The 13,858-nt window shown below is 31.7% G+C and overlaps 1 protein-coding gene across 1 annotated transcript in view; it reads left to right on the plus strand.

Moving 5' to 3' along the window:
* The window catches only part of LOC134725666 (DNA-dependent protein kinase catalytic subunit-like), a 93,115-nt gene that overhangs the window by 16,918 nt on the left and 62,339 nt on the right, over window positions 1–13,858 (plus strand). The window contains exons 17-31 of the mRNA XM_063589679.1: window positions 235–318; window positions 1,033–1,108; window positions 2,716–2,820; window positions 3,404–3,523; window positions 3,786–3,942; window positions 4,545–4,657; window positions 5,299–5,491; window positions 5,874–6,085; window positions 6,578–6,685; window positions 8,506–8,604; window positions 10,059–10,186; window positions 10,513–10,607; window positions 11,365–11,467; window positions 11,845–11,969; window positions 12,813–12,882. Of these exons, the coding sequence (XP_063445749.1) occupies window positions 235–318; window positions 1,033–1,108; window positions 2,716–2,820; window positions 3,404–3,523; window positions 3,786–3,942; window positions 4,545–4,657; window positions 5,299–5,491; window positions 5,874–6,085; window positions 6,578–6,685; window positions 8,506–8,604; window positions 10,059–10,186; window positions 10,513–10,607; window positions 11,365–11,467; window positions 11,845–11,969; window positions 12,813–12,882 (1,788 nt within the window). The remainder of the gene's footprint in view (window positions 1–234; window positions 319–1,032; window positions 1,109–2,715; window positions 2,821–3,403; window positions 3,524–3,785; window positions 3,943–4,544; window positions 4,658–5,298; window positions 5,492–5,873; window positions 6,086–6,577; window positions 6,686–8,505; window positions 8,605–10,058; window positions 10,187–10,512; window positions 10,608–11,364; window positions 11,468–11,844; window positions 11,970–12,812; window positions 12,883–13,858) is intronic.

Consider the following 13,858-nt stretch of genomic DNA (forward strand, 5'->3'; position numbering starts at 1 on the left):
TTAAAGATTTCCAAATACTCAATAGGGTAGATTTTTATAGGTTAGATTATAAATGATTCTCGAGTCAACAGTCTTAATTATTATTTTGTCAGCACTTTTTTTACCTGTAGCTCTGTTTGTACTTTGAACCTATAAAGTTTAAATGCTCATATCACTTTTAACTGTAATTAGCTTTGAAGAATTTACTTGATATGTTTTCTTATTTCAGCATAAATTATAGTACTTCTTTTTCAGAGAATTATTACCACAGTACAACTATAATTTGTTTGAGAAATGGATGTTTACTTTCTGCCATACCATTGTACTCAAATCAACAGAGTAAGTTCTACTTTAGACTCGCTACACTCAAAGATTATGATCTATATTATCAAAGATTGTGATATTTACTATGGATTTTGTTTAGTCTTTTGTGGAAAGATATTTGGATCTGCATTTAGAAAATGTCAATCTGTGAACAAGTAATTTTATAACTTTAATAAAACTTGTAAAGTTTGTATAATTTATATCTGCTAATATAAAAAAGAAGGTGTGCCAATGATACAACTGTCCACAAGAGACCAACATGTAAGGTTAGTAGTGATAAAAGACATATTTGGCTATTAGCCAAAACAAACTTGTTTTTGGGCAGGATTATACAAAATATAATTTTGAGAGAATTAAATTCCTAAGCCATTTAATCCTCTGAAAAATAAAATTTACCACTGTATGATGTGATAAATTTAGAAAACATGAAAACAGAATTGGAAGACATCACCAAAAGCAGCATAAAGCTGAAGCCAGATTGCAGGAAATCATACTTGCTTCACAGTTTTTACACCCATGTCAGTACAAATACTTCACTTCAATTTATATACCATAGTGAAAAAAATCACTTCTTTTATATTATCAGTGACTTGTTCTCTTATTATTAAATAGGCCAGTAATTGCCTAAAGTTTGAAAAGTTTTTAGTGATCACTTTATATCTTGTGTTGCACAAATTTACTGGAGATATTGATGTAATTTCTTAAATAAGAATGATTGATTCTTTCCAGGAATTCTTTAGTCAGTGGATTTTACAAGTTAATTGCAGTAGCCATGAAAATTGCCAACAAAATTAAGTTTTTTGAGGTAAAGCTGTATACAGATTATTTATATGACTGATAATGTGTAGTTTATAAATAGAACAATTGGTTCCTGCCTTAAATTAAGTTGTTTTCTAGTTAAGGAGGCTCGAGGGTATAAAAATTTCAGAAAAAAATTAAACATTTGTTTTTCATTACAAATTTTATTTGCTACCTTTTGTAGTTGTTACTTTATCATATGGTACAAAAATCATTCAAAACAATCAATTCGTGTTGACCCCAGATGACTTTTAAAATGTATACATCATTGAAAAAGTTCCAAATTATCTCCCTTTGGTGGAAAAATGCCATTTTTTGGCTTTAAAATTGAAATATCTTTTTCAACTCATCGGTGACCTATATTTTTTAATATAATTTCCATATAAGCTGTACTTAAACTAAATTATTGTAAAATTTGAGCGATTTCTGTAATAAATTTCTTTTTTTATTTCGATATTAACTCTATTTCTCCTATTACTTCAACAGAAAAAAAACACTTTTACAAAAATATATGCCTCTTTCGAAGGCAGATTGTGAGCGCAAATGAACGGTGACCCCACTTTTTTATTTTATTTTTCTATTAACTGTAAGATAAAGTTCATTTATAGAAAAATATAGAGAAATCCTATATAAATGATTTAGACCCGCGAACCCCCTTAATGGCAAATATATGAAGTGGAGAAATTGGCAGGAGAGTTGTACTTGAGATTTAAGTATTAATGACCAATATGAATACATGGTAAATAAGAAGTCTTTCAAGATCTTAACATTGATGTAACTATATGTTGGTCTCCTGGAATGTGGTCTTATATCTAGGATAATTTGAAATTAAGAATTTCTACAGTGCAAAAAGTAGGTAATTTCAACCTAATACATTTATTTGTGATTTTTATAATGGATTCTAATATGATGTGCTTCTTTTGCTTTGTAAACAACACTGTGATAAAATTCTTCATATATCTATACTTAGCGCAGACTAAGAGATATACATAATAATGGCTGTTACAATAAACTTCCCACGTAAATCCACATGTATTGGAACCTATTTGCAAACCATTTGCCGATTTTATTGTTTTAAAAATTGCAGTTAAAAAAAGACAAAATAACTTTTATTCTTATTTCATTTGGATGCATAATAAAAAGAAGTAATGCACAAGAGCTTGGAGAAATTAATAAAATAAAAATAAAATAAAATTCCGCAAAGTCTTTTAAAGTTTTTGACGCATTTAAGTCATTTCAAAGCATGACATCATACAAATAAAAACACTACAGTTGAACGTTTTCTAATACATGAACCATCAAAATCATGTTTAAAATAGGTCTTTAATTTATTTGTTATGACTTTGCAGGTTTAAACACCAGAGAATTTTTATATTTCAAAGAACCACTTCCATGAAACCAATATTATCTAGTAAAACTCATCTAACCTAAGCCTTTATTACTATTAACTAGATTGAATTTGATTAAACAAACCTGCATTATCTTACTTTACATTGATCAAAAGATGTTTTCCAATCAAATTTTAGTAGTATTAATTGTGTAAATGAAAACCAGAGAATAAATTAACCTGTTGGAACAGAATAATAATATCCTGAATCACTGCTTTTCTTACAGAATATAGTGAAGGACCCAGATAATTCCATGGAAGTTGATGAGGGAATAGTGACATCACAGCAGACACATCCTTGTTTTCTTTTAGTATCAAAGTTTTCTAAAGAGGTAAGAATTGATTTAACTATTAAAGCATTTACATATAGTGTCTAGGTAAAATAGACTATGAAAATTGACACCAATAGTAGGCTAAAAATAGATTATTCATACTATCTTTCAAAGAACATGCTTTGTAAGGTTCTTAAATAGGCCATCCTGTCAGAATAATGTATCTTAAGGTTGAAATGTCTTCTTGGGGACTTATATAACTTTAGAGCTTATACAATAAAATATGATCTGTTCAAAGCAGTGAACATTCATATTACATTGAAATTATGTCACCCTGAAGATTATTGTAATATTCGCTACTAGATGTAAATTTGTTAGTGAAATCGGATGTAGAAACAAGATTTAAATTGTTAGTTACTTTAGTGCTGGATGCCAATTTATAAGACATGTTCCTTTATAATGAAATAAAAGCAGTTAGAAAACTAAGGAAAGCACCCCAGTAAGATTTGTTTTATTGTTTTTATATTGAATAATCAATAAACATGATGATTTAAGGGGAGTGAAGCGAGCTGAGCATTTTTACATCCTTCTACATTTATTTCTGATGTACATGTAAGCCTAATCTTTATGTTGTAAATTTCAGGTGTTAGTGAGGATGAAACAATATAGAGATGATTTACTAGCTTCTTGTTTGACCATGATTCTGGCATTGCCTAAAGAAATTATTACAGAGGAAATGTCTGAAGTTGTCCCAGCAATACAGGTGTGAAAATATAGTTTAATGTTGTGAAGCATTTATATTTCTGTTTTGGCCAAGTTGTATGTTTTCTTTGATCTTACAAACAGCTATTTTCTGTATCTTTGTACTGCTGTTATACAAAAAAAAGCCACAAGTACATTCACTTTAAATCTTAAACAAAACAATAAACTGTCATGTATTAAATAAAATTTCTATTCTTCAAATTGAAATTGAGCTTTACATTGTTCTGTAAAAGTTTTAAACATAGGAAACATTTTTTTTTCAGGCTACATTAACAATAGGTTTAAGTTACCTCCCCTTATCTATGGTGGCATTAGATGCTTTAGAGTATTGGTCAGCCACATTACCACCCAGTATACTGTCTCCACATTACCACAAAATATTGCCATACTTAGATAGCTATCTGAGAACTGCTGATCAAGGTAAATATGAATGAAATATTTGTCTTAGAAGTGAAGAAATTACAAAAGGCAAGTACTTAAAATATATTCTAAAGACTTATGTTTTACTAATCCTTTAAGAATGCTGAATCATCAAAGGCAATTTATTTTAAAGTTGCTAACATAAATATATTCATTTTCAGGTTATTTCTAAAGTGTATCTTATTTGTTTAATTATATTCCTGTTTACCTCTGTTCTGTCTGTCTGTCAGTCTGTCAGTCTGTCTGTCTGTCTGTCTGTCAGTCTGTCTGTAATGTATATCTGTTACATATTTCTCTTCGAAGATACTTAAATTGAAAATGGAAATGGGGAATGTGTCAAAGAGAAAACAATCCTACCAAAGAGCAGAAAACATTGATAGATAGCACTAAGCTTGATCCATTGATTCCAGTTCCTTCAATGTTTGTCTTCCTGTTTGCAGAAAAAGATTTAAATCATTTTTAGCAAAAAATAGATATGCCATATGATATGCCCTTATACAAATTTATAGTAATTTAAAGTTTCTTCCGTCTTATTTAAACAAATTTTCTTTTTTCCAAGCACACTTACCATGATGTTGAGAAATAAATGTTTTTTGTTTTAGGATCAGATCAAGGATCAGCAGACAGTGTATTGAACCTGACAGCAAAGAAACCCAACAGTAAGAGAAAGAAAATGACAGTCAGACTGGTTACACAAAGGAAATCTAACGAAGAGGTAGTGAGTTTTAATACCAATTTATTTTCTTAAATCACTGTAGCAATATACATAGCACATTAAAAATCTATACAATCTTTAATGAAATAGTTCCTGAAAAGAATTTTGTCGAACTGCATTAGGGCAATTTCTGTATATTAGAACTTGAAGCAGTCAAAGTTATATCTGCATGTATCACTGTTGATATGATTTTGTTTTCCCATCAGAGTTCATTAATATAGATCTGCTACTCACTCTAAATGGTCAAGTTGATTTTGACTGTTGGAAATGTTTACAGACTGTGTCATGTCTTTGATGTTCCAACTGTCTTACTTAGCCATAACGTTGTCAACCTTTTCTCTGTCATGACTTTTATTGTTCAGATTATGACTTATCTGTATGCATAAATGAATACTTGTCATGAGCAATACAACAGATGCCACTATCATTACAGATAACCAAATAAAGCTAAAGAAGAGTCAATGTTGTTTAATACCTTGGTATTACCATGATGGTTTTATGCTCCTCTTATATTTAATGTGTTTCCCTCGGTTTTAGTTTGTTACCCCAATTTTGTTTTTTGTCCATGGATTTATGAGTTTTGAACAGTGGTATACTACTGTTGCCTTTATTTATGCATGTGTTGTTTTGTATGTTTACAGAGTTATCAGTCAGGATTATCTCAAGTTAAATACCGTATTATAAAGTATCTTGGCAGCCTTGGTGGCTGTGTGAACTACAATCTATTGGCCACAGCTCAGGAGGATATTACTGAACAAGCTATCTCATGGGACACACATAAACATCTCAAGTTTGATATGCCTTTCATGGATATGAAACCTACAATATATCTAGGTAAGGTTGAGGTTAATTTATTTTGTGAAATAGATATTTAGAATTTTAGATTTTAGACTATATTTGTGTTACACATTATTGATAAGAATACTTTGTATTTGTAATAGAAACTCAAAAGCAGTTTCAAAAAGTTTGAAAAACAATATTTATTGTCAGTTGTTCAAGAAAAAGCTGCTGAACTTTTCACAATAGTAGAGTTGAAGTAATCTCGTCAAATTCCATCATCATTAAGTTGGCTGTTATGAAATTTCTGTTTAGCATATATGACCTATGATATGATCCATTTTTTTGCAGTCAGCAACTCATACTCCTGGTCTTGAACAATTGAAGTTCTGTCCATAATGTTCTATAATTTGTTACACTATTTGTTATTTTATTTCAGATTCCTTTTTACCAAGGATTGTAGAGCTTGCTACAACATCAAGTGACAGACAAACCAAAGTAGCAGCCTGTGAATTACTACACTCCCTCGTCTTGTTCTGTTTAGGGAGAGGGGCATCACAGTTAGGGCGTGGTCAGGAGAGATTTTCGATGGCTCCTCTCTACAAAAAGATGTTTCCTTCACTCTTACAATTAGCTTGTGATGTTGAGCAGGTACATGTTTCATTGATGTTCTATATCTTACAAAGGAGTCATTTTATGTGTTGAGGTACAAAGGAGTCATTTTATGTGTTCCGTTGAGGTACAAAGGAGTCATTTTATGTGTTGAGGTACAAAGGAGTCATTTTATGTGTTCCGTTGAGGTACAAAGGAGTCATTTTATGTGTTCTGTTGAGGTACAAAGGAGTCATTTAAGGAGTTCCGTTGAGGTACACAGGAGTCATTCTATGTGTAATGTTTTGTCTGTGTACTTTGTATTCTCCAGTATTATTTAATGGATGTCAGTGAAACTTTTCACAAGCATAGTATATTTGATCATGTATATGAAGCAAAATCCTTCTTATCAAATTTAGTAAAGTTTATTTGACACCAAAGAGCTGAAAACATTTGAATTTCACATTTACATGTATTATTATTTTATGATTATGTATGTATCAATGAAAGAAGAAAAATGGAAATATTAAACAATTTATATTTATGTTGTAGGTTGCTAAGCAGCTATTTGAACCTCTGATCATGCAAATAATTCATTGGTTCACAAACAACAAGAAGGCAGAAAGTGAAGAAACCATGACATTACTGGATTCTATTTATGTAAGTCAGAAACAACAACCTTTTGATAATCATAGTTATAATATAAAAAATAAAATAAATGACCACTAGAACAACTATATATAGATATAAGGCATTTGGCACGAGTGCCAATGAGGCAACTCTCCATCCAAGTCACAATTTGTAAAAAAAACTATTATAGGTCAAAGTATGGTCTTCAACACAAGCCTTGTCTCATGCTGAACAGCAAGCTATAGATGGCCTTAAAAAAGACTAGTGTAAAACCATTCAAACAGGAAAACCAATATAGTTACAGTTAATAGAAACTGTGTTTACATCACTGATTTGGTATAACATAAATTTAGCAGTTTTTATTTCTTGGTTTAATAAGATGTTTTGTGAATGTGTGTCAGATTGAGAATTTCTGAGATTTACATCACTTTGTTAAATACTTCTTTTATATTAATTAGGGCCCTATAGTGATCAGTCTGTCCGTCCGTCCGTCTGTCCGTAACACTTTAACTTTGTGTCCGCTTTATATCTAGATAACCATTATGATTTCATACTTTATACTTTACATGCTTATTAACCACCACCAGAGGGCATGTCATGATGTATGTACAACTTCCTAGGTCAAAGGTCAAGGTAAAAAAACTTTGGTTTCAGTTGACAACCCTGTGTCCTGTGGTGAAGATCGTGTCCGCTCTATATCTTGAGAACCGTTATGATTTCATACTTTATACTTTACATGTTTATTAACCACCACCAGAGGGCGTGTCATGATGTATGTACAACTTCCTAGGTCAAAGGTCAAGGTCAAAAACTTTGGTTTCAGTTGACAACCCCGAGTCCTGTGGTGAAGATTGTGTCCGCTCCATATCTAGATAACAATTATGATTTCAAAGTTTATACTTGACAATGATTTTAACCACCACCAGAGGGTGTGTCATGATATATGTACAACTTCCTAGGTCAAAGGTCAAGGTCAAAAAAACTTTGGTTTCAGTTGACAACCCCGTGTCCTGTGGTGAAGATCGTGTCTATTCTATATCTTGAGAACCGTTATGATTTCAAATATTATACTTGACATCCATTTTAACCAACACCAGAGGGTGTGTCATGATGTATGTACAACTTCCTAGGTCAAAGGTCTGTCTGTCTGTTGGTCTGTCCATTGCTAACAAATTTGATCCACACTGTATTTTGAGAGGACAGCTGTTACTATTTCATACTTTATACCTGACAAACATTTTCAACTTAACATATATATTAACCAACACCAGAGAATGTGTCATAATGTTTGCATCCTAGGTCAAAGGTCAGTCCGTCAGTCTGTCCATCCGTTCGTTGTTCTTAACAAATTGTGTCCGCTCTACCTCTCGAGAACCGTTAATATTTCATACTTTATACTTGGTGGGGCATAATATATTGAAGGCATAATGCTAAAAATGTGTGACAAATATCAATTTGGCAGCACCTTTAAACATATTGTTCAAACATCAATCCATATATCCAGAAGTCACCTTAGAGTAGTCAACAATGAGTTCACATCATGCAGTCATATCACTATTATACTATGAAAGTAAGTTGAGAATATTTATCAGTTTTAACTCAAAATCTTAGAATAAAATCACACATGAGACTATGTAATAACTTCAAATAATGCTTCATATCAGATTATCCACACAACTTATTTACCCCACGTTATTGACAGCGTGGCCCACAGAGATGGCTCCCATCTCAATGGTATCTAGTTATCTTGTTGATAAATATAAGCCATTATTAGAGTCTAGGACCATAAGTTCTCATTTGGTATCAGATATTAGGCCCAGTAACATTAAACAGAAATTGTTATTTTATAGGATGGAATTATCCAGTCAACAGATACATCACTGAGGGATTTCTGTGCTGTTTGTCTCAAAGAGTTTGTCAAATGGTCCATAAAACAGACACCACCTAAGGTAAATATTTGTATTGTTCTGAATCCAATGTGTGTTTGGGAGTTAATTATTAAAAACATTTAAAAGATGAATAATGCATATAATTCCACCTTGTGTATTAATGCTGTATTTTGATTGGATGAGAGGCATGGTATTTTTTACAAATTTCTATGTATTGAGATTTTCTTTTCTCTACCGGGGTATTTGTCATTCAGGAATTCCATGTGCTGGTTTACCCTAGCAAATACCATGGTAGAGTGGGAATACCCTAGCAAATACCATGGCAGATGGGGAATACCATGTCTAAAAATAACTCAATGAATTATTTCTATTCTAATATGATAAATTCAGTCATTTCAAATAAAAGGTTCCAGATGAAATATTAAGGATAAAAAGCATCATTATTGAATGACGTAAAAATTCCGTGAACCTGTATTTTTAATGACGTCATAAATAAAATTCAACGGAAATGAATTATCAACTGGTCACATAAAACTGGAATCCACTTGTATTATGCCTCACTGAAACTGATGAACAAAGTGTAGTAGTCAGCCGAGAATTAGCAAATTATCACAAAAAGGTCAGCTAGTGACTGTACATAAAAAAAAATGATTAGAAATGTTTATAACTGCTCTAGTTCATTACTTTAGGAATAGTTATGCGTTTACTTTTCTACATTGGTTAGAGGTATAGGGTGAGGGTTGAGATCTCACAAACATGTTTAACCCCGCCGCATTTTTGCGCCTGTCCCAAGTCAGGAGCCTCTGGCCTTTGTTAGTCTTGTATTATTTTAATTTTAGTTTCTTGTGTACAATTTGGAAATAAGTTCATTATCACTGACCTAGTATATATTTGTTGATGGGCCAGCTGAAGGACGCCTCCGGGTGAGGGAATTTCTCGCTACATTGAAGACCTGTTGGTGACCTTCTGCTGTTGTTTTTTTATTTGGTCAGGTTGTTGTCTCTTTGACACATTACCCATTTCCATTCTCAATTTTATATGGTCAATGCAATTTGACTGTGCAAATAGCACAGCGGCAGTGTTTACAAAAATTATACATTTTAGTAGAACTTACATATGATACCTGATTATAATAAACTTACTAGGGTGGATCATTCAGTGGAATTAAACAATTATATCATGCTTACAAGGGGTATTTGACAAAAATACCGGTTTCTAGGTAATCAAATTTCCCTCGCCTATCGGCTCTGGAAATTTGAACCTCTCAACCCGTATTTTTGGCAAATACCCCTTGTAAGCATGATATATTTGTATATTAATTTGTAAATTTTTAGGTCTCTGTGACATCTTTACTATGTCTGAAATATGTATCAGGTACTTTAATATTTAATTATAACATGTATTGTCAAAATTTTTTACTACTAAAAAATACTTGTTTCTTAATTTTAATGTTTTTAAGTAATTAAATTTCTTTTTTTATGATATTCCAATTGACATGAAATATATACATACAGGTGTTGGAAAAGAGTCCTTTGAATATCAAATCTGTGTTAAAGAGACTGTACAGTTATTCACTTCATCCAGGAGCCTTCAAGAGACTAGGGGCCTCTCTGGCATTTAACAGCATCTATACTATATTCAGGTAGGTCTTTAGGGAATTTAAAAATCTCATATACATTTTCTATAACTACATGAATTTTTTATATAATATGAAAATTGTTAAGTCAACCATGAATTATCTTGTTTCAACTTTTTATGTAAAATGTATAGAATATAAATTCTCACAGCAATTGTATAAAATTTTGAAATTGTCATCCTTTTGGGCAATAAAATGCCCCTTAATTTTGAAACTTTTAAGATTTGGCATTTGCAGCTATGGACGTATTATTCATTTAATCAATAACGTTATTCTAAATTCTAAATAAATTCTGCAATAAGTGTTAATTTATTTTCTGAATGTATTTTCAGGGAAGAGGCCTCTTTGGTAGATTTATTTGCATTTGATATTTTGGTACATTTTGTTGAGAGTTTGGCTATAGCTCACACTGATGATAAATCACTAGGTAAGCAATTTCTTAATTTGTTCTGCTAAATAATGAGCCAGAGTGAACATTTTGTCACCTGACCACCATCGTCTGTTGATTAGTTTTATAAAATTGTTCCTTTAACATAAAAACTGTATGCAGTTGTATAAGTATAACCACTTCTAATTTTCTGGGAGAAAATGGCCCACCCCTCAGTCATGGTCCATTGACTTTGAAACTTGCTTACTTAACATGTATTAGTTTTTGATAAGGTCAGTTTATGGTGAACCACTTATGTTAATTCAATGGTCAGTTTAAAAGTTTGTTATTGGGAGGGCAGTTTGTGTCAGTGTTCCTCCTGTAGATCTCGATGAGCTGTAGATCAGTTTATTTATTTATCATGTATACTCTGGCTTTTAAATTATTGGCATATTTTTTTATTTTGTGTTCTTAATGCTTGAAATTTTAGTGCTTTATAATAGCTATTGCATGAATTTTAGTTTATCTGCATTTTATGTTTGCTAATATGCTTTAATTGTGCTTATTAATTGCTGTGCTTGATAACATTATTTATTTTGCATCTTTGATGTGTTTTATGTATTGTGCTTGTCTTATTTGTATGTCGGATAAAAGCTCTACAGAGCTTATGTTGTATTGTTATATGTATAACCGACTTTAAATAAATCTTTTATGCTTTATTCTTATTCTATATTAGCATTTGTAAGACTTCTTTTCCACGGAGACTATTTGGCCACACCCCAAATCTTGTTTATTAAAGTCCTTGTTTCTGTTTTAGGCACCCAGGAACAGTGTAAGAAAACATTAGAACATCTAGAGAGGATTATCATAGTGAAAGCTGATATACTGAGAAAAGAAAACCCTAAAAGAAAGGAGCCTAAGTGTGTATTTTCTTGTAGCTTTTATCAAACATCTGAACTTTTTTATACGAGTTATAGATTTGAACATTGATTTGAAATTAAACCCTTAAGAGTTTCTGCCTACGCCTTCTAATCAACTCAAGTCTTCAGAAAAAAACTGATACTGCTACTACATACATTATTAATGCGGGGGCTTTATGTGCCCCGCTACCACATACTTTATTATTGCAGGGGCTATATGTGTCCCATGGACAAATTACACTTCTATTCACAAGTGTTTAAATTTTCCTGACAAATACTGTACATTTTTCATAATGCATATAAAGGATAATCAGTATTAAATTTTTTGAAGAGTTATTGTTTAATAGATGTAATTAGATGTTAATTTCAATCTCCAGAGCCTGGTCAACACCAAAATTAGACATTGGTGTACGATGGTTATTAAGAAGATGTGGAGCTCCTCATACAGAGTGTAGACACATGTGTATGAAACTTGTTCATAAGTTATGTCCACTGGTAGAAGGTAAATTAGATCACTAATAGAACTATTAATGATCAGTTTGTTTTATCACTTTATTATTTAATACAATTATTACTCAATCACCTCGGTACTTGAGTAATTTTTCAGGAAGCTAGTGCAAAAAATGTTTGTGTTTTTAGTGTACTTCAATTTTATAAGGATAATAAAACTCTTTCAGATTTATTTTTTGAAAATATGGGGGAATGTAAAAAGTGTATGCCTTAAAAGAATACTGTAGTCTGTAGTATTACTTGTATAAATTGGATTAGAATTGACACAAATTTAATGCAAAAGTTGAAAAAAGTAAATACTTTCTACAGTTGAATTGTTAGATCACCCTGAATAAAAAAGATATGTTTTCTGTTTATATCACTTTTGAGGTAATGCCATACTGCTATATTGATTTTCAAAATTCATGTGGCATCTTATTGTTGTTCAAATGATAATAGTGGTATACAGAATTGATTGGGTCTCATTGGGGTCTAAGCGTGACGCAGGATTGCCGATTTTTTGTAAGTTTGACATGTGAAAGTCAAATTATTGTGCCGTGAAGATGGGAAATGAAGTCAAGCAGGACACAGGAAATTACAAAAAAATGAGAATTGCTTACAAACATAGTGTAAGCGGGCTCCGGGATCAGAATCCCCCAATGAGACCCCCAATTGAGAATGGATACAGGGAATGCATCAAATATATAAAAACAACCATACTAAACAGTCTTTTATATATTTGTTTGCAAATTAAATTTTGATTTCTACAAATTAAAAATGGACACATCTTAATTTAAAGATAAAACAATGAAAAATGATTTCAGTAATAGATAATATTTTAACTATTTTATTTCAGGAATAAAGACACCAGTACATTACTTCCAGACTTTCCTGAAGCATAAAAAACAAGTGTACTTTATAAACATGTAAGATTGTAAAAAGCTTTATGTTTTCTCATCACTTGGCGTCTGTTGTCGTCCGTTGTCGTTAACTTTTACAAAATCTTCTCCTCTAAAACTACTGGGCCAAATTTAATCCAAGCTTGGCCGCAATCATCATTGGGGTATCTAGTTTAAAAATTGTGTCCGGTGACCTGCCGCCATGGCTAAAAATAGTACATAGGGGTAAAATGTATATTTTGGCTTATAACTCTGAAACCAAAGCGTTTAGAGCAAATCTGACTAGGGGAAAATTGTTTATTTGGTCAAGATCTATCTGCCTTGAAATTTTCAGATGAATCAGACAATGGGTTGTTGGGTTGCTGCCCCTGAATTGGTAATTTTAAGGAAATTTTGTCCGTTTTCAGTTATTATCTTGAAAATAATTTCAGATAAGAGATAAACTGTACACAGCAATTATGTTCAGCAAAGTAAGATCTACAAATAAGTCCACATGATCAAAATGGTCAGTTGACCCCTTAAGGAGTTATTGCCCTTAATAGTCATTTTTTACCATTTTTTCATAAATTTTTGTTATCTTTTATAAAAATCTTCTTATCTGAAACTATTGGACCAAATTTAACCAAACTTAGCCAAAATCATTATTAGGTTATCTAGTTTAAAAACTGTGTGCGGTGACCCTGCCAACCAACTAAGATGGCCGCCATGGCTAAAATTAGAACATAGGGTTAAAATGTAGATTTTGACTTATAACTCTGTAACCAAAGCATTTAAAGCAAATCTTGCAGGGTTAACTTGTTTATCTAGTAAATAATTATCTGCCCTGAAATTTTCAGATGAATTGGACAACTGGTTTTGGGGTTGCTGCCCCCCCAATTGGTAATTTTTAAAGAAATTTAGCCGTTTTTGGTTGTTATCTTGAATACTATATAGACAGAGATAAATTGTAAACGGCAATAATGTTCAGCAAATTAAGATCTACAAATATGTCAACATTACCAAA

The sequence above is a fragment of the Mytilus trossulus genome, chromosome 7 (assembly GCF_036588685.1).
Source record: "Mytilus trossulus isolate FHL-02 chromosome 7, PNRI_Mtr1.1.1.hap1, whole genome shotgun sequence".
NCBI classification, from domain to species: domain Eukaryota; kingdom Metazoa; phylum Mollusca; class Bivalvia; order Mytilida; family Mytilidae; genus Mytilus; species Mytilus trossulus.